Genomic DNA, 18585 nt, shown 5'->3' with positions numbered 1-18585 from the left:
GCCAAAACATTATTTAACATCATGTAGACCCATTCTAAAAGATTTAAAGTAGCCTTGCAGAAATCCTATAACAACTTAAAAAACTGTCTAGCAAATAAAATATATTTATATCACACACACACACACACACACACACACACACACACACACACACATACATTTTTTGCCATGTGAATGGCAAACAAAGCTGTAATTAGCTTGGGGTGATATCTGGTGGGGGGGAGGGTAGATGGAAAATATACATTTCCTCTTGGAAATGACTGTTTTGTCCATGCCTCATCTCCTAATCCTCCAGAGGTATGAACTACAATTGCTCTTGGCCACTAATTCCCATCACTGTGATACTCTTCACCTGGAGTTTGCCATCCAGGGTCTTTTGGAGACAGGGTTCTCCCTCCTGGCATGATATCTTAGGTGATAAGACTCTTATGGGTACTAAACCTAATGAATTGGTCCCAGGACCAGTTTTGCCTAATCAATGGTTTTAGATACAGATACAATGTCTATCTAAGGGAAAGAAGAATTGATTAAAAACTGTGAGTGTACTACTGAAGTTCTTAGAGCTAATCTACAAGGCTGCCTTTAAATCATCTCTTTCTAAGCATGAGATTATACCGGATACGTTCACCTCCCCATAGAAAATTTTCCGTCACAACCACTGCTTCACCATTAAGGTTTTTCATGCCTAGACCTTCACAGGGGCTATGTGAGCATGGCACTAGTCAAGGAATTTGGTGGGAGCAAAGCTCACCAAGCCAAACAAGGTTGACCAGCACCCACAGGGAGCATCATGTCATGGTAGTCCTCCATGAGAACACTGGCACATGAGAGATTTGAAGTGGGAAAAGATAAACACGTGCCTTGCTCTATTACACTAGAATGGGTCTTGTCATGGTTGTTATCACCAAAGCAGAGTGTGATCACTGAGGCAGCTAAAAAAATTGCTCGGGTACATGCCACAGAGCCTGAACACCATTTCAGGGGGCAGAGTTTATTGTAAAATGAATGACCCTGACATCCTTAAAAATGAAAAAAGGGAGAAGAAAAAGGGGTCAAAGTGGAAGTTAAAAGAGAAAAATCCCAAGAAGACAAGCCAACGTTCAAAAAACAGGAGGTAAATATACTTGAGAAACAAATAGGTCATGGTGCTGAAGACATGTCTCGGTCTCATTCAAGACACAAAAGTCTGAAGACACGGAGTTCCTATTTCCTCTATTTCCCTCCCCACTGTACTATGCTTTCTTCTTCAAATTATCCTGTTTTCCTTTTGATCATGAAAATATTTAACCAGTTTAGTTGATTTTGACCAATGACTCAGATTCTAAAAGAAAATTGGTCCCTTATGGTCCCTAGTAAAAAACTTGAAGATAATGATTTGAGTTTTCAAAATGAAAATTTTGACCAAATGTCTTGCATTGCATATTTCCATGGTACATGCAACAGCTGGTGCTAGGGTGTTTTACTGTATGGTAAGTAAATGAGGTTGCCAATGGTATTACTTCTATTAATACTTTGCTCTTGAGCTTAAACAATCACAAATATTAGCTTAGAAAGTCTGTTCATTTTTAGCTAAAGTTAAAACTTGGACATGTCTGAGACTGCCAGAAAATATGAAATTAGGGCTATCAGAGGTAGGAAAAATTGAGTCATATAGCTTTCAAGGCAGATAAGGTAAGTTGTAGCCAAGCAGAACCAAATAAAATTGGTAATGTCATCTGTATTATATTTCTGCAATATAGTAGCCTCTCTATACAGAATTGACATAGAGATGTTACTCAAATGAAGAAAAACCAGGTATCATTCAAGTATAATTATGAAAATTCAAATGCACTGAAGAGAAAAATTATTTATTTTCTATGAATCTATAATAGAGTTCCTTTAAGTAGTAAGTTACCCTCCTGCATTTAAAATATTATTGCCTTTTTATAATATGCCTACTCCCAAGAAAAGTTAAGTAGCTAAAAGTAAAAAAACCAAAAATACATGAAAATAAAGAATTTAGTGATTACTCAGGACAATTCTCATATATATAGGAACCTTGAAAAAAGACAGTTTCTCCGACATGGATATGAAGAGGTAGTACATTCCAGGAATGGAGAATGGCTTGTGCAAATGTATGGAAATGGGAAATGGAAGATCAAATCTAGAATATGTCTAATATCCCATTTTAACTACAATGCAGAGTTCATAAAATGATGTGTTAAGAAATAAGAATGGGAAAGAAGCAGGAGTTGGATGTTAGAGGACTTTAAATACTAAGCTAAGGACTTCCCATTTCATTCTATAGGCCTTGGAGAGCCCCTAAAAGTTTTTGAAAGGAGCAGAAGTCAGGTCTGGAATCTGAGGAAGGTTATTTTGTCCATTGTGCAGCAATGAGATTGAAAAAGAGAGAAAGTGGCATCAAAGCGGAAAATTTGGAGACTGTTCTAATAGTGCAGGCAAGAAATGACCAAGCCCTGAGTTAAAGTGGTAAATACAGGAGAGATAAAGAGATATTACTAAAGTAGAAGTAATAAAACCAAACAACTGATTGGATATAAGAACAAAGAATCAAGAATAATTCTGCACTACAAATCTGGGTGAAAGTTTAGGGAAAGGAGTCATATTTGAGAATGTGGAGTGTGAGATGCTCATAAAACATCCAAGAGAAGCTATCTAGCTAGTTGTTAATGAGAACTCTCCTGGAGTTTAGGAGAGAGATTAGGATTGTACATGTAGATTTGGTCATCATCTGCATAGATGGTACCATCTACATTTGGGGAACCTTATTTTATTTCTGAGATAGCAGAGAGAGAGAGAAAGAAAAGAAAGGGAGCTAGGATAGAGCTCTACATTGAGAAACAGGCCCTGGTCAGAGTTGATTCTCAAGAGATCCATTGTACTCTGTCCTGGTCAGACTACCTATGGATCACTGAGGTTCAGCTCTAGATAGCACATTTTAGAAGACACTGGTAATGCGGAAAAGATACAAAAAAGGGTAGAGGTAGATTGATAAAGAGCTTCAAAATCATGAGATAGTATCAACCTTTCTTGAAGTCACTTAGGGAATGTTTAACCCGGAGAATAAAAGACAATGGCTTAACTATCTTCTGATATTTGAGAAGTTATGTTGAAAAGGGATTAGAGCCCTCTTGGACTCAGGGTCCAGAACTAGGGAAAATTTGTGAAAGTTGTAAAAGGCCAAATATGGTTCAATAATGGGAAACATTCCTAAAAATAATTAGATCTATTAGAAAGTAAAGGAGCTGCTTGAGGGGGTAAGAGGCTTCTCTTCACTGTAGGTCTTTAAACAAAGGCTGGATGACTGACTACATTGAGCATTGAGATTATTCTGTAGCAAAGTTTCTTGTTCCATTGTGGAGTAGCCTGAATGGCTTCTAGGGTCCCTTCCAACTCCTGCATTCTGTGGCTCACTTTTCCTATTTCTTTGTTATTATTGTTATTGTTTTCAAAGATGTTTCCATCTCTCCCACACTATGTCCTCTATTTCTAGTTTTTAAGTGTACATCAAATTTTCAATTGTAGTTTCCTGGACTAGGACTATACTGGTACATATTCTTCTCATTCTGAAGTCCCAATATGTTTTCTCCAGTGCCTGAAAGTTAGAAATTGAGCTCAGAAAGGGGGTTCAGATTTTTTGGTAGTTAACAGATGATCATTAAAATCATTTTGGAAATGCCATGATCTATAATCAATTGGACCCCTTTCTTACAGCGAAGCATGAGAACAGATTTGCTGAAGTAATTGAAATTTCAGCCCTTTCCCATTTGCTTAGTGGGCATTAAATTTTTTTTTTATTTTTTAAGTATGCTGGTACAGGCATGTATCATTTGAACTATTAACCCACCACACCCATGGGTCAATCCATAGCTACAGGAAGGGAGTATTTGAAACCTACTTGGATTTTTACCCTAATTATATATCTTGCCAGCTGAATAAGCCGCCTTTTACACAGTAAACAATGGTAACTCTAGGTCCATTTGAATATCATTTCTTGTAAAAGAACAAGAATTTCCTTCACCATATCAAAATAGTCTAAAAGAATTAACACTTCTCCCAAAGGACCTCAGAAGCACTTGGGCTTGAACTTATTCTCCCATAGAATCTTGCTCATTAGTTTGCTTAAAATAGAATTCAAAGAATCTATGCTATGGTTTTATGTTTATTTGTTTATTTTTAAAGAATGATTTTCAAATAAATTAAACTAACCAGTTTTTATTGACATATTTATAAAAAAAGAACAATTTTCCATAGACAGCACAAGCATCCCATTCACCAGGCCCTAAGCCAACAAAGGTCAAATTTGAGGGGCAAAAAGAAAAAAAGGAATTCTTCTTCTGTTAAGCATTTGTTATTTTTCAAATGCTATTTTAAACTTGATTTTGGCAAGTAAACTAGATAATGAATTTTGAGGGAATGTCTCTCACCACAAAACAAGAGAATTGAGTTAAAGAATATTTCTGTTTGTTGCTCCTTTTGACCTATGGAGATAACTCAGCACTTTGTTCATGGGTGCCACTAAAGGGGGCCCCTGAGTTTTTGTTGTTTTCTAGATGGAGTTCAAAGTAATTGAAAGTCCGGCTACTATTTCTGGTCCCTTTCTACTGAAGTCAACTAGATGGCATAGAAACTGGAACCCCATTTCCTTTTCCCTGCACCAAAAAGCATCTAACTCTTCAAGGGCTAGCGACAGAGAGAAACTAAAATAATAATAAAAATAAAACCCATCACAAAAAAATGTACAACTCAGATACAGGGGAGCATCCTGTATACATTTCCCCTCCTTCTCCACCTCATTTCTTAAGAACAGAAACAGCAAATAAATAAAGAGCTACCACATGAATATCCCTGTTCAGGCAAATCATATTAGACAGGACAGTCTATGACATAGTTCTTTTTTTTCCTATGGATTTTTTCCCTACAGAAAATTGTTCAGAAGCAAATGAAAGTTCCTAGAATGAGAAAATATTTAAACTAGAGAGGACTTTAGAAATAATCTAGTCTCATTTTCTCACGAGAAAATAGGTTTAGAAAAATTAAGAGACTTTTGATCATAGTCATTGGTAATTTGGCTAATTAATGATATGATTGTGAGTAAAATCCAGATTATTTTTCCCTTAGGGGATATAAGTAGAGAGAAATCTAGATTTTGTTCATAGATTGTAAAAGTAGCAGGATGACTATGATCCTTCAGTTAAAATACAGTGAGATGTAAGTCCAACAGAAATAGAGGCAATCAACAAAGGAAAGTTAGAGAATCACTAAAGAAAAAAAAATGTTCTCTTCTTTTAAGAGTATACCTATTAAGAGAAGGTAGGTGAAAAAGAGGAGTAAGTTCAAAGAGGAGTACTTTATAAAAAAGGACAGCTTGAAAAGAGGTGGTATGGGTCCATGGAGCAATGAATCTGAAAACTTACATTTCAAGACCCCACTATGCTACTTGAGAATTGTATAGAATTTAGAATACCAGATGCCATGTACTTCAGTTTTCACAGTGGAAATAATATTATAACCATCTGTCTCCCATGGAGTTTATGAGGATGAGAGAACAAATACAGAGGAAATATATTGAACTCTTCACCAAAAGATGATATGTATATTCTAGGCAATATTATTGCTACCATTGTCTTGAATTTATGTAGCACATTTTATCTGAAATTTGACACCTTCATTAAATCTGCTAGAGATATCTCTTAACTATGAGGTACATAAAAATCATAGAAATAGTAAAGGCAATATATTTTTTTCAGTCCTCCATCTCCATCTTAACCATACCCTCTAGTTCTCTCTCTGGAGCTGACCAACCCAACCAATAGACTCCTCATTTATATATTTCTCCTCTATATTTTTCTCTCTGTCTGAGGAGACAGGTTCTTTTTATCCTGACAAATTCTAATCAGATTTTTGCTTTTATGCCTTCCTAACATCATACTGTTTTATAGATCAAAGAAGACAAGATCAACAAGGATAAGGGGCCCAAAGAGGAAATCAAAAGCAATTGGGATCGCAAAAAAGGATTTCCAGAAGTCAAATCTCAGAATGGAGAACTTACAACTCATAAACTTAAACACACAGAGAATACTTTCAGGTAAGAGACAGAGGCTACTTAGAGGTGCCTGCTAACTATAATTCTAGAGGTAATGAAATTAATTTCTTTGTATTAAGTAGAAACTGATCTCACTAGATTAAAGCAGATATTCTTAGCTTTTTGTGTATGCCAGTAGACCAAGATGAAATAGTTTTTGCTCTTGGTGAACATAATTATGTTCTGTTGAGGAAGATAACACACACACACACACACACACACACACACACACACACATATATATATATATATCCACAATAAATACACTATAAACACGCATAGTTTTGAGTGGGTGAGCACTTACCGAAAGGATTAGGCATGTGGAAAAAAGTAAGATGAAGTAAATGATTCTATGAGGAAGAATTGAGAAGCAAAGACATCTCAGTTTTGGCGGGGCAGGGAGGGTAGGCTTGTGCAAAGTCACAAAAAAGAAACTGTGAATAACAGCAAAGAAAGCAATTTGATTGGATCACAGATGGCAAGAAAAAAAGTATTATATAATAAGAAAAAGAAGGGAAGTTGAGGCCAAATTGTGAATAGTTTTTTTTTAGGTTTTTTGCAAGGCAACTGGGGTTAAGTAGTTTGCCCAAGGCTACACAGCTAGGTATTTATTAAGTGTCTGAGGTCAGATTTGAACTCAGGTACTCCTGACTCCAGTGCCAGTGCTCTATCCATCACACCACCTAGTCACCTGTGAATAGCTTTTAAAAAACAGAGGAATTGATATTTTATCCCAGAGGCAAAAGGGAACCACTGGATTTTACTGAATAGTGGAGTGACAAGGTCAGACCATTACTTAAGGGAAATATCACTAAGCCCTGCCAACACAGACACAACTCAAAATGAAGTCATGTTGACTTTCTTCATATTTATCTTTGTACATTCATCCTTGGTATTCTATGGTATCTGCCTCATCTGCTTCTACCCATATACTGTTGAATGGTTCTGGAGGAGATCATGGGATTTTTTTTCTGTCTTTTTTTTTTATTAAAGATTTTATTTATTTTGAGTTTCACAATTTTCCCCCCATCTTACTTCCCTCCCCACCCCCCCACAGAAAGCAATTTGTCAGTCTTTACATTGTTTGCATGTTGTACATTGATTCAAATCGAGTGTGATGAGAGAGAAATCATATCCTTAAAGAAGAAACATAAAGTACAAGAGACAGCAAGATCAAACAATAAGATAGCAGGTTTTTTCCCTAACTTAAAGGGAATAATCCTTGAACTTTGTTCAAACTCCATAGTTCTTTATCTGGATACAAATGGTATTCTCCATTGCAGACAGCCCCAAATTGTCCCTGATTGTTGCCCTGATGGAATGAGCAAGTCCATCAAGGTTAATCATCACCCCCATGTTGCTGTTAGGGTGTACAGTGTTTTTCTGGTTCTGCTCATCTCACTCAACATCAGTTCATGCAAATCCCTCCAGGCTTCCCTGAATTGCCATCCCTCCTGGTTTCTAATAGGACAATAGTGTTCCATGACATACATATACCACAGTTTGCTAAGCCATTCCCCAGTTGAAGGACATTTACTTGATTTCCAGTTCTTTGCCACCACAAACAGGGCTGCTATGAATATTTTTGTACAAGTAATGTTTTTACCCCTTTTCATCATCTCTTCAGGGTATAGACCCAGTAGTGGTATTGCTGGATCAAAGGGTATTGCACATTTTTGTTGCCCTTTGGGCATAGTTCCAATTTTCTCTCCAGAAAGGTTGGATGAGTTTACAGCTCCACCAACAATGTAATAGTGTCCTAGATTTCCCACAGAGGTCATGGGATTTTACTGACTGGGTCCACTACAAATTCATATTATATAATTTCAAAAGGAATCTCACTGTGGCAAAGCAAAATTTTTTTACCTTTCCTTAATTCTCTATGCCACTCTCCATCATTTCTGTCCAAACCTTCTCTTCTCAAATCTCCCACAATATCTCCTCCCCCAACTTCCTTAACTGAGGCCCTTGACTTATACTCACTTCACCAAAAATATCAAAGCCATTCTCCAAGTCTTTCCCCTTCTTTCTTCCTCAACAATCTCATTCATCCTCAAATCTCTACTCTTTATCCAATCTCTAATGAAGAGGGTAAAAAAGGGAATAAAGGGATCTACTAAGTAATTTATAAATAATATCTCATTTGATCTGAAGATGGCCCTTCTTACCAAGGTCAATCCCACTACATATACCCTTGATTTCCTACTCTCCCATCTTCTCCAGCATGTTGTCTCCACTATTATCCTTCCTCTCTATGATCTCTTCCCCTCTATTAGTTCCTTCTCTGCTGCTTATAAATATGCCTATCCACCCTATCCTAAAAAAAAACCAATCCTCACTAGATCTCAATGTCTTTGCTAAATACTATTCTACTCTCTTCCTCAAACTCACTTTTCCTTTTATTTTCTCTTAACAAGGGAGTTTCTAGTTTTTGACCTCAATACTCAACTGAAACTGTTCTCTTCAAATTTAGCAATGATCTCTTAATTGCTGAATCTTATAAACCTCTTCTCAATCTTCATCTTTTTTCATCTCTCTGCAACACTTAGACCTGTTTGTCACATTCTCCAAGATACTCTCTACTCTCTAGGTTTTCATGATGCAGCTTTCTCCCAGTTATCCTTGGAAGAATCCCAAGCCCGTTCCTTCTCAGTCTCTTTTGATGATTCATTATCCATGTCACACCTACTCACTTCAGATCTCCCTATGACTCTGTCCTGGGCTATTTCTCTATATTTTCTCTGTATTCACCCTCTGAGTGACAATGTCAACTCCAATGGAATCAATTATCATCTCTATAACAATAATTTCCAGAGCTATATATCTAACCATATATATTTCAAATGACCCTATATATTATATATAATAAATGTACATGTATTATGTATGCACATATTTTCTATATTTGTATGTGTATTTATATATCTATCAAGGACACTTGTTTTCATATTAAGAATATAGTATTGGGCAGCTAGGTGGTACAGTGGATAGAGCAATGGCCCTGGAGTCAGGACAACCTGAGTTTAAATCTGGCCTCAGACACTTAATTACCTAGTTGTGTGACCTTGGGCAAGACACTTAACCTAATTGCCTTACAAAAACAAAGAAACAAATAAAAGAAATACAATTTATTTTAAAAAATAATATCATATCAAAGATATGGAGCTGAAAGATACCTTAGAAGTCATTTAGGTCAACTCCCTTATTTTACAGGTGAAAAAACTGAGGTTCAGAAATGAAATTATTTACCCCTAGTCACATGGGTACTAAATGGAAGAAACAGGATTTGACCTCCAAATTTGGACTCTAAATTCTGTGGTCATTCTGCTGCCTGATGGACTTCTGAACTCAAAAGTTTGTCAAGTGGAAGACTCTCTGACCAGATTCTGTCTCAGTTATTCCTTATTTCTCATACCATCTCTCTTTGATGCTATGAAGGTGATAGAGATGTAGTAAAGGAGAATCTTCAAACTCTTCTCCCTAAGTTTGAGGTGTAGATGAACCAAGATATGATCTGTCAGAGTCAAGAAAATTATAATGCTTAAGCATTATATTAATTGGCTAAAAGATGTTCTGTGCATTTGATTGTTTATTAGAAACAGGTGAAAAAGTTTCTTTTGGTAGGAAATTAATTTAACCAATAATCAGAAAACTGTCCAATGGTTTCAGAGGAAGAATGATTTAAGATTGCCCCTTCTGGAGAAACAGGAAATCATTAAACAACCCACATCCTAAGAAAGGAGTCAGCAGGATGCCAGTGGCAAAATAAAGGGAATTCCTATTTCTGGTTCCTTCTCTTCAATGGACAAGAAAAGTTACAGGGATCAGAAGAAAATAAACCCCCCATTATTTGATTTGTTAGTTAAAATAAGGTTCTGACCAGAAAGAAGGAAGGGTTTCCCAAAAAGGGAAAGGAGGGCTTATTACAGAAGAAATGGCACTGATAGTTAAATAGCTTGGTTCAAATCCTTCTGAGTCTGTTTTCCCATCTGTAAGTTGAGGGGATTGGACTCTGTCACCTGAGGTTCCCTCCATCTCCAGATTCATGATCCATTATACATTCCCATATAGAAGGAGGGAGAGGAGAAAGGAGAGGCATCTACCTTCTTGCTTTTCTGATCTGATTGAAAAGATTTAACTTCTGAAAAGAAGGCTGAGCACCATCTAGTGGTAACAAATAATCCCTCTAGCAATGAAAGGGACATTCCTTGATAAAACTCCTAGACTAGTCAAACCAAGAAAGTCTAGGAATAGTGACGGAAATCTTCAAGTGAGAGATTAATCTTCTTTGGTATGGTCATAGATGCCATTGTAAACTGATTAAACACTAAAATAGTCATGTTTCTAACTTGATAGTGTTTTCAATTCAAAATGGTAGAAAGAAGTAAAACAGTGTGGTATTGGAAAAATGTATCTGCAAGATGTCAGGTACCCTGGGAAATTCAAAATGTTCAAAATTACTTCATTACCAGGAATTATGGGAGAATATCAGACCTGTAATTTCACTGATACAGGGAAGCCCCAGTGAAGAAATTCCCCTCAAAGGATGAAAATTGGACCTATTCTTCAATTTGTTATTAGACAGGGTTGCCTGGGACACTGAAGGTAAAGTGCTTTGATCCAGGGTCACACAGCCTGTATATGTCAATAGTGGGATTTGAACCTAGGACTTCCTGACTCCAAAGGTAGCTCGTTAATCACTATCCCTTGTAGTCTCCAATATAATCTACTTGTATATGTACAAATATGTATGTGTGTATAGCAAATACTATTTCATCTTTCAAGAGTTCTATACAATTTAGGTTAATTGATAGTTTCGATTATGTAAGTCACTTTATATTACATCTTTCTCTTTTTTCTTTTTATTGTTCAAATGACATGTGTTGTGACAGAGTATTGGACATAAATGACAGTATACCCATTAGAATCCCATTTCTGCCACTTACCTCAGTGACCTTGAGCAAGACTCCATATTGGCTTTTTCTGGGCCTCAGTTTTCTCCTTTACAGAATGATGCCATTGGAAGAGTGGATCTCCAGAATCCCTTCCACTTCTCCAGCAAGGATCTGGTTTTATCAGGGTGTGGAACTCACAGTGCAAGAGTTTTCTTCATTGCAGCCAATCTCATTGGGGAAGCAGGGACTTTTAAGCAAGGAGTGAGTTGTGTGAGCCTCAAAAAGGTCAAATGTTTTGCAAAGTAGGATCTGAATCTAGGTCTTCACACATCCAAGTCTAACTATCTAGACCATACCATGCTGCCTTGGGAGCTTTTTAGGAGAACATATAAAACCATCCAAATAATTTTCATGTAACCAGATTATAAATGTGGGAATCTCCTTGCAGAATACCCTAAACCGTCATGTTTTTCTAGTTCCCTAATACTATCATTAAGGTTTTTATTAGTTTTTAAGTCATATTCTGCTGGGTGGGAACAGGTCCATGCTCTTCATATAGACTTATATGGCAACCTTTACCTTGCCAGATGATATTTCAGGTAGTAGGGCTAGACTAAATCCTTCAGACTTGGGAATTAGTACTCTCAATAAGACTTACAACATGGCAGGTTGGATGTCTCTTCCTTCTGTCTTTTAACTAGATTCTTATCTCCTAAGAAATTACCTTTGACTAAGGGAAGTATGCTTCAGAAGCAAAAACAGCATTTGAAACCCTAGATCAGGGCAAAAGTTACTTGACACTCTATCAGACTATGATTTTATGATTAGACATTTTAATGCTTGTGATGGTTTTGACCACTCATGGAGAGGGATGAAGGAACTGTGGGAAGGGCATGGATGCTGCTCCTTAGAAAAACAGGGGTTGGACTGAGAGGATTTTTTTCCCAATCTCTTTCAACTCTAAAATCCTATGAAATTGAGACCACAGGTTGACAGAATTTCAAAACCAATAATAATGATAATGATGATAATCGCTCATATTTATATAGTGCATTAAGTTTACATAAACAAGTCTTTATTAGGCTTAATACCTATGCTTTTAGACCATTGTAAGTGGTTTACAAATATTATCTCATTTGATCCTGTGATAGAGTACTATTATCTCCATTTTTAAAATAGTTAAAATGGAACATCAGAAAGATTAAGGGACTTGCTCAGAGTCACAAAGTTAATGTGTCTGAGGTTTAAACCCAAGTATTTTTGATTCCAACTATAGAGTTTATTAAAGAATTGGGAGCCTGTAATTTATTAATGGGTAGTAGATAAATGATCCAAAAAATAGGAATCATTTCATTTTGCATGGGCCAGGAGTCAGATTCTAAAGTAGGTGAATTTATTTTAGTGTCCCAACCTACCCTGCTTACACATCTCAGGGTTCCCTTTACATTGAGCCTGTCCTGTGTAGTTTCATTTATTTGGAATATCCTGACCTGCCCTCAAGGAAAGGAGTGGTCCTACCTGTATACTCTCAGATGTCACTGATAGGTGTTGTTTTAACAGGTGATTTTCTAGAATGTCCTATCTTCTTTACCGTTTTAATGGTACTGCTAGGGATTTCAGTTCAAGTGGAAGAGGAAGCTAAAGTTAAGCAAAGTGATAGAGATAAATTTTTTTTAATAGATGAGACTTGTCTATATCCCTCAAGTCATACAGAACAAAGCAGCTTCCCAAGCTGCCTTGGTGCTGAACTAGCTGAGGCTGATGAACATAAGAATTTCCTTCTGGTTCCTCCTATAGCCGAAGTGGTGGAAAAGGGAGCACGGACACAAAGGAGGCTGAGCCAACATCCCAAGTGGAGGCTGGCAAGAGACTGGAGGAGTTGCGCCGTCGCAGGGGAGAAACAGAGAGTGAAGAGTTTGAGAAGCTAAAACAAAAGCAGCAGGAGGCTGCCTTAGAGCTTGAAGAGTTGAAGAAGAAGAGGGAAGAGCGCAGGAAGGTTCTAGAAGAGGAAGAGCAGAAGAAGAAGCAAGAGGAGGCCGAGAGGAAAGTCAGAGAGGAGGTAATGATGGAGAGAAAGGGCTTAAGGTAGAGTGGAAAGGATCTTGACCACTGAGCAGGCTACAGCCCTGTCAGTAATCCCCACAACACACACACACACACACACACACACACACTCACCCCCATTCCCCCCCACACCTTCCAAGCCCAAACTTCTCTCATTATTTCAATCTGCAAATAGTTTTAAATATTTTTTAAGGGTAAAGAGCAATTGAGCAGATAGAAATTGATAAACCAAGTTACCTAATGTCTAAAATAACAATGATCCCAGGTAACTTATCAACTAACAGGTAACTCTGGAAACCATAGTCCAAATGAATTGAAGTGTATGATAAATTCTCTTTCTCTTAAGAGGCTCACCCTCAAAATCTATGGAGCTTCTTCCTTCCCTTCTTTTTTGTTCTCTCCTTTTTCCTTCTGCCTCCTTTTTCTTGCTCCTACCTTACCCCTCCCTGTCTCCAACCATCGACTGGTTGTATTTTGAAATCAAAATATATTTTAAGACATTTGTTCTATTTATTGGAGAACCTTTATTTATCCTGTCCTTAATTTTAAAACCAATTAATTCAAATTTTTAATGTTTCTATTACTCAAAAAACCCTTTCAACCTTAAATTTGTGGGGTTTTTTTGCTTGTGTGGTCCTATATTTGACTTTTCCCCACAAATCCAATGGTCTCAAAATTTAAAAATGTTCCATACTCCATCTAATGTAAATCTGGTCTCATCAACTAATACCTGAGAGCATAAATCATGCAGTAAGGGCAAAGTCATCCAGGGTCAGAAGGGCCCCAAATGAGTGCTTCTCTTTTATCTGTTTACCAGGCCTCTTAAAATGACCTAACCAAAAGCATTTCACACTCTTTCAAAAGCCAACTGGCATGAAGAACAATTCAGCTTTGAAATCTTGTGGGATCCTAAAAAATAGCCACTAGACCAATATTCTTAGCCACAGGATTTTGTTTTTCATTTTTCAAAGTTAAGATGAGGAAATGGGGCACTGTTGGGCCACAGATTTGCCATTTACTCACCATATAACATGGACTAAAACATATAATGTCTTTATACAATAGTTCTCTGTGCAATATGAGATTAATCATATATTCATATATATATATATATATATATATATATATATATATATGTATCCCTTCCCTTTTCACAGAGGTATAATGAAGGTAAATAAGACAATATAAAGACTACAGTAGCTCTTTTGGAAGGAAGAGTGGCAAATCATAGTATGATTGTTCCAAAAGGCAGAAATAGGACAAATATGAAAGTAAAGCCTTGGAACTTAGAGAGCATCCTCATTCAGATAATAAGGAGTTGTATGACCTGGCGCAAGTCATTCAAATTCTCCAGGTTTCAGTATCTTCAACTATAAAATGAGCATACCCATTCTTAAATTACCTGCCCCATAAAGTCATTTTGCAGAAAGCACTCTAAGGTATTTTATTGTTGCTATCAGTACCATAATTTTTAATATGTAAAGAGTAGAATTGAGTTCAACATAAAGAAAAGCTTTCTAAAAATTAATACTGTTGCTGAAAGTATTTAAACAGGAACTAAATACTTACCTGCCAAGGATTATGAAGAAGGGTAGGAATGAGACAAGGTGGCATCTAAGTACCTTTATCACTAGGATTCTTTGATTCTAGAAATATTATGAAAACACAGAAGGGAGATAAATTGGGCCAGAGTAGATGACAACAATGAAGGAAGTGAGACTTGAACTAGGTAATTTTTTTTGAGGCAATCAGGGTTAAATGACTTGACTAGGATCACACAACTTTTGTGTGAAGCTGGATTTAAACTCAGGTCCTTCTGACTATAGGGCTGGTACTCTATCTACTGCAACCCCAGCTGCCACAAACTGTGTCATTTTTGGAAATATTTTTTATTACAAATTTAATTACCGGCTTAAAAACCCATCAAGTAACATATAAATTAAGGAGTCAAATCTTTCCCCAAATCCTGTGCCTTTAACAAGGCAGAATGAAGCAAATGAGCAGAATAGAAATAAAGAAATATTTCCTTGGAGTAAGCCTTGAAGAATTTGGATAGGTTGAAGAGAAAAGGAAAGACATTCCAGGCAATGGAGGGAAGACAGACTGAATTTAAATATTTCTAATATTCTCATTTTATGGTACTTTTTACACATATAACATTGGTTTTGTTAATCAAAGAAAATCATCTTGAGACAGAATGATGATGAATTGATGATCTTGAACAGTTTAGAAACCATAATTCTGAAGCAGCAAAGGTGAAGGCAATCTGGTCCTGTGGTTTCATTGATGTAGCTTCCAGTGAGGAAAGTCCTTTTTCCAGTGCCAATTAGCAGCAGCTTGAAACTTGTAGCCTTCAGAGCCCATTGAAAGGTTAAATGACTTTCCTATAATACAGTGAGTATATATTGTAAATAAAACTTGGACCCTGAACTTTCTGGCTCCCAAGTTCACCCACTATCCAATATACAATTATTTCTCCTATTGGAAAATATTGCAAGAAAAAGATCTTACATTTGAATAGAAATTTGCAAATCACATTTACATTATCTGACTTTATCCTTACAAAAACCTTGTAAGGTTGGCAAGGTCAGATATTATTTCCATTTTATTGAGGATCAATTGCAGTTACAGGAATTGACCCAGGTCACATAGCAAGTAAAGTCAGGGTTGGAACCAGAACCCAGATTTTCAATTTCTCCTTTTAGTTTGAAGTTACTAAATGTATCATGTGTTGCTTCTTTTTAGGAGGAAAAGAGAAGGCTGAAGGAAGAGATTGAAAGACGAAGGGCAGAGGCTGCTGAGAAACGCCAGAAAATGCCAGAAGATGGATTATCAGATGACAAGAAACCATTTAAGTGTTTCACTCCTAAAGGCTCATCTCTCAAGGTAACTTTTTCAAGCAACTTTGTCCACTATAGGAAACTTCATCTTTTTTTTTAATTTCAGTCTATGGATTATTAAAGCCTTTGTTCCCTTTCTAACTCTTTGGTACCCACTCTATAGCTATTTCATAGCTTGTAAATGTCTTTACCAAATGAAGGATGGTGGAAGAGAAAATGCTGACAAAAATCGGTTATGTATTTGAGGTTTAGATATAACCTGACATGAGTCTTGCAGACTATCTATATGCCTTTTACTGATCCATGTCATCCCACTGGCAATTGTCACTTGAGGTGGATAAGGCAAAAAAAACATTTAAATATAACTCATCTATCTCTGACTCTTGCTGCCTCTTCATTGCTTTGTAACTAGAAATGATATAGATAGAATATTAAGACTGTGGATATAGAGGAAAGTTATAATGGCATCTGGAGGAGGCATCCTTCACAAAGCATCTGATATTTCAATACTAAAGACAGAACTCCTTAGTACTAGAAGTCATAATAGCCACCAGAATTGAGTAAACAAAAACAACCAATCTGGGAACTTGGAAAAGAAAATAGGTTATCTATTCTGTTCTCTGTCAGTCTCACTGGCAGAAAGAAATAGTGTTATTTAGTAGAATGAAAGGTCAGTGCTTGGGAGCTGTTGGATATTTGGAAAAGTAGAAAGTAGAAAACCCACACTCACTATTCATGGAAGCAGTTACCCAACCATTCTTATAGACATTCATTAAAGGAAAACAGAATCCAGAATTCAAGGACCAGGATTCACATTCTGATGCTGCAGAACCTTGAGCAAATTGCTTCATTTCTCTAGGTCTCATCTGTGGAAAGTGTTAGATTAGATGACCTTTAAGGATTTTGCTTGTTCTAAATCTATGAGCCTATGATTAATGTCTATTTACTACCTTACACAGAGTATTACACATAGTTCATGCTGAAAAAATAAATATTGAATGCAAAAACCTTAATACATTTAACAAAATGTATTAATTAATTAATTGTATTAGTTAATTAATAAATTTAATTCAATAAAATCTACCTTGTTTCCATTACATCCTCACTCTAATGATTAGAAAGTTTTTCATTTTATCAAGTTAAATCTGCATCTTTTCACCTTCCACATATTGCTCCTAATTTGAAATTTTGAGCCATGTGGAACAAATCGATTTCCTCTTCTGCGTGATGGGCTTTTAGAGAGTTAAGGATAATTATGTTTTTTATGTATCTATATGCACACACATAGACACATATACATACAAATAGAGATATATAGGGATTTATAAATAGAAAGATAATATACATAGAATATAAAATAAATAAAAATTTATAAATATATATCTGTATATTAAAGACCCCTAAAGGGAACTATATTAATGGGATCCAAGACATAGTTATGGGATTTATAAAAATATAAATACCCAGAAGGAATGAAAGACCCTGTTGCCCCCCAATGCTCCATTATGTTTAAAATTGAGGAATATGCTTTGTAAACTGTAATGCTATATAACTATAAAGTGATGGGTATTGACAAGGATTATTTATTAAATGTACATTTACTTAGCATTGTTTGGTACTTTGAGAAACCAAAAGAATTATAAAGTCCAGTCCTTATATATAAAGGAATTTGTGATCCAGTTGAAGAAATAAGTTGAATCTGTAAAAAAAAAAAAACAATTAGAGAAAACAATATAAAGCAGTAAATCCAGGCAGTATAATATAGTTGTTTGAAATCAGGAAGACCTGAATTCAAGACTTGTCTCTGACACATACTGGCTCTATGACCCTAGGCAATTCACTTATTTTCTCAGTGGTCCCTGGCAACTCTTCAAGATTACATCTTGCAGAATAATGGTCCATCTGCTTTGGTGGAGGGTTTTTCTTCCCTGGAAATTCCTTGTACTAATGAAATCACAGGATTTATAATATAACATATTATATATTTTATATTACTATAACATAATTTGTTCAAGTTCAGCATGTGAAGGTACATGTTACAACCAACTCCCTGGAAGTGGAGGAAGTATATATAACTCTTTTAAATTTAAACTGAATTGGGGGCGGCTAGGTGGTGCAGTTGGAGTCAGGAGTACCTGAGTTCAAATCCAGTCTCAGACACTTAATAATTACCTAGCTGTGTGGCCTTGGGCAAGCCACTTAACCCCATTGCCTTGCAAAAACTAAAAAAAAAAATTAAACTGAATTATTCATATTTCCTCCATATTTCTTAAGTCTGGACAATCAACAAAACAACAAATCAAGCCATGATTTGTAGCATTTGTTGATTTGCAAGATGTAAATGTTCACACTGAAAATTTTTAAAAGAGACAGTTGAAGCTGATTTCAGTATACCCTTGCATAGAGTACTTTTTAATCATTAGACAGAAATTTTTCCCATTTTTTTCCTATTAAAATCGTTCTGGAGATTTTTGTACAGGTGGATCCTTTGTTTCCTTTTCAAGATATCTTTCAGATGAAGTTTTAGCAATTAATCACTGTCAAAGGATATGATTGGTTTTGTATATTTTTGTATCGTTCTGTTAAAGATCTGTATCAATCCTAAAGCCCACCAACAGTCTTGTGTATTTTTTCAACAAGAGTAGAATAATGGTGGGATCAAGAAATACTTTTTAATATTTTAAAATACTTTTAAGAAATT

At 36.1% G+C, this 18585-nt stretch overlaps 1 protein-coding gene across 4 annotated transcripts in view; it reads left to right on the top strand.

Annotated features, from left to right (window-relative positions):
* Positions 1-18585, top strand: part of CALD1 (caldesmon 1) — a 118153-nt gene that overhangs the window by 87200 nt on the left and 12368 nt on the right. For 3 of the 4 annotated variants that reach the window (XM_074193640.1, XM_074193641.1, XM_074193643.1), the window contains 4 exons: positions 1037-1114; positions 5943-6088; positions 12778-13039; positions 15790-15930. In XM_074193640.1, coding sequence (XP_074049741.1) covers positions 1037-1114; positions 5943-6088; positions 12778-13039; positions 15790-15930 — 627 coding nt within the window. The remainder of the gene's footprint in view (positions 1-1036; positions 1115-5942; positions 6089-12777; positions 13040-15789; positions 15931-18585) is intronic. The other variant, XM_074193644.1, reaches the window with a different exon arrangement.

Source organism: Macrotis lagotis, chromosome 7, assembly GCF_037893015.1.
Source record: "Macrotis lagotis isolate mMagLag1 chromosome 7, bilby.v1.9.chrom.fasta, whole genome shotgun sequence".
In the NCBI taxonomy this organism is placed as follows: Eukaryota; Metazoa; Chordata; class Mammalia; order Peramelemorphia; family Peramelidae; genus Macrotis; species Macrotis lagotis.
The sequence above is the reverse complement of the archived record's forward strand: the minus strand, read 5'-3'. Positions and strand labels throughout refer to the sequence as shown.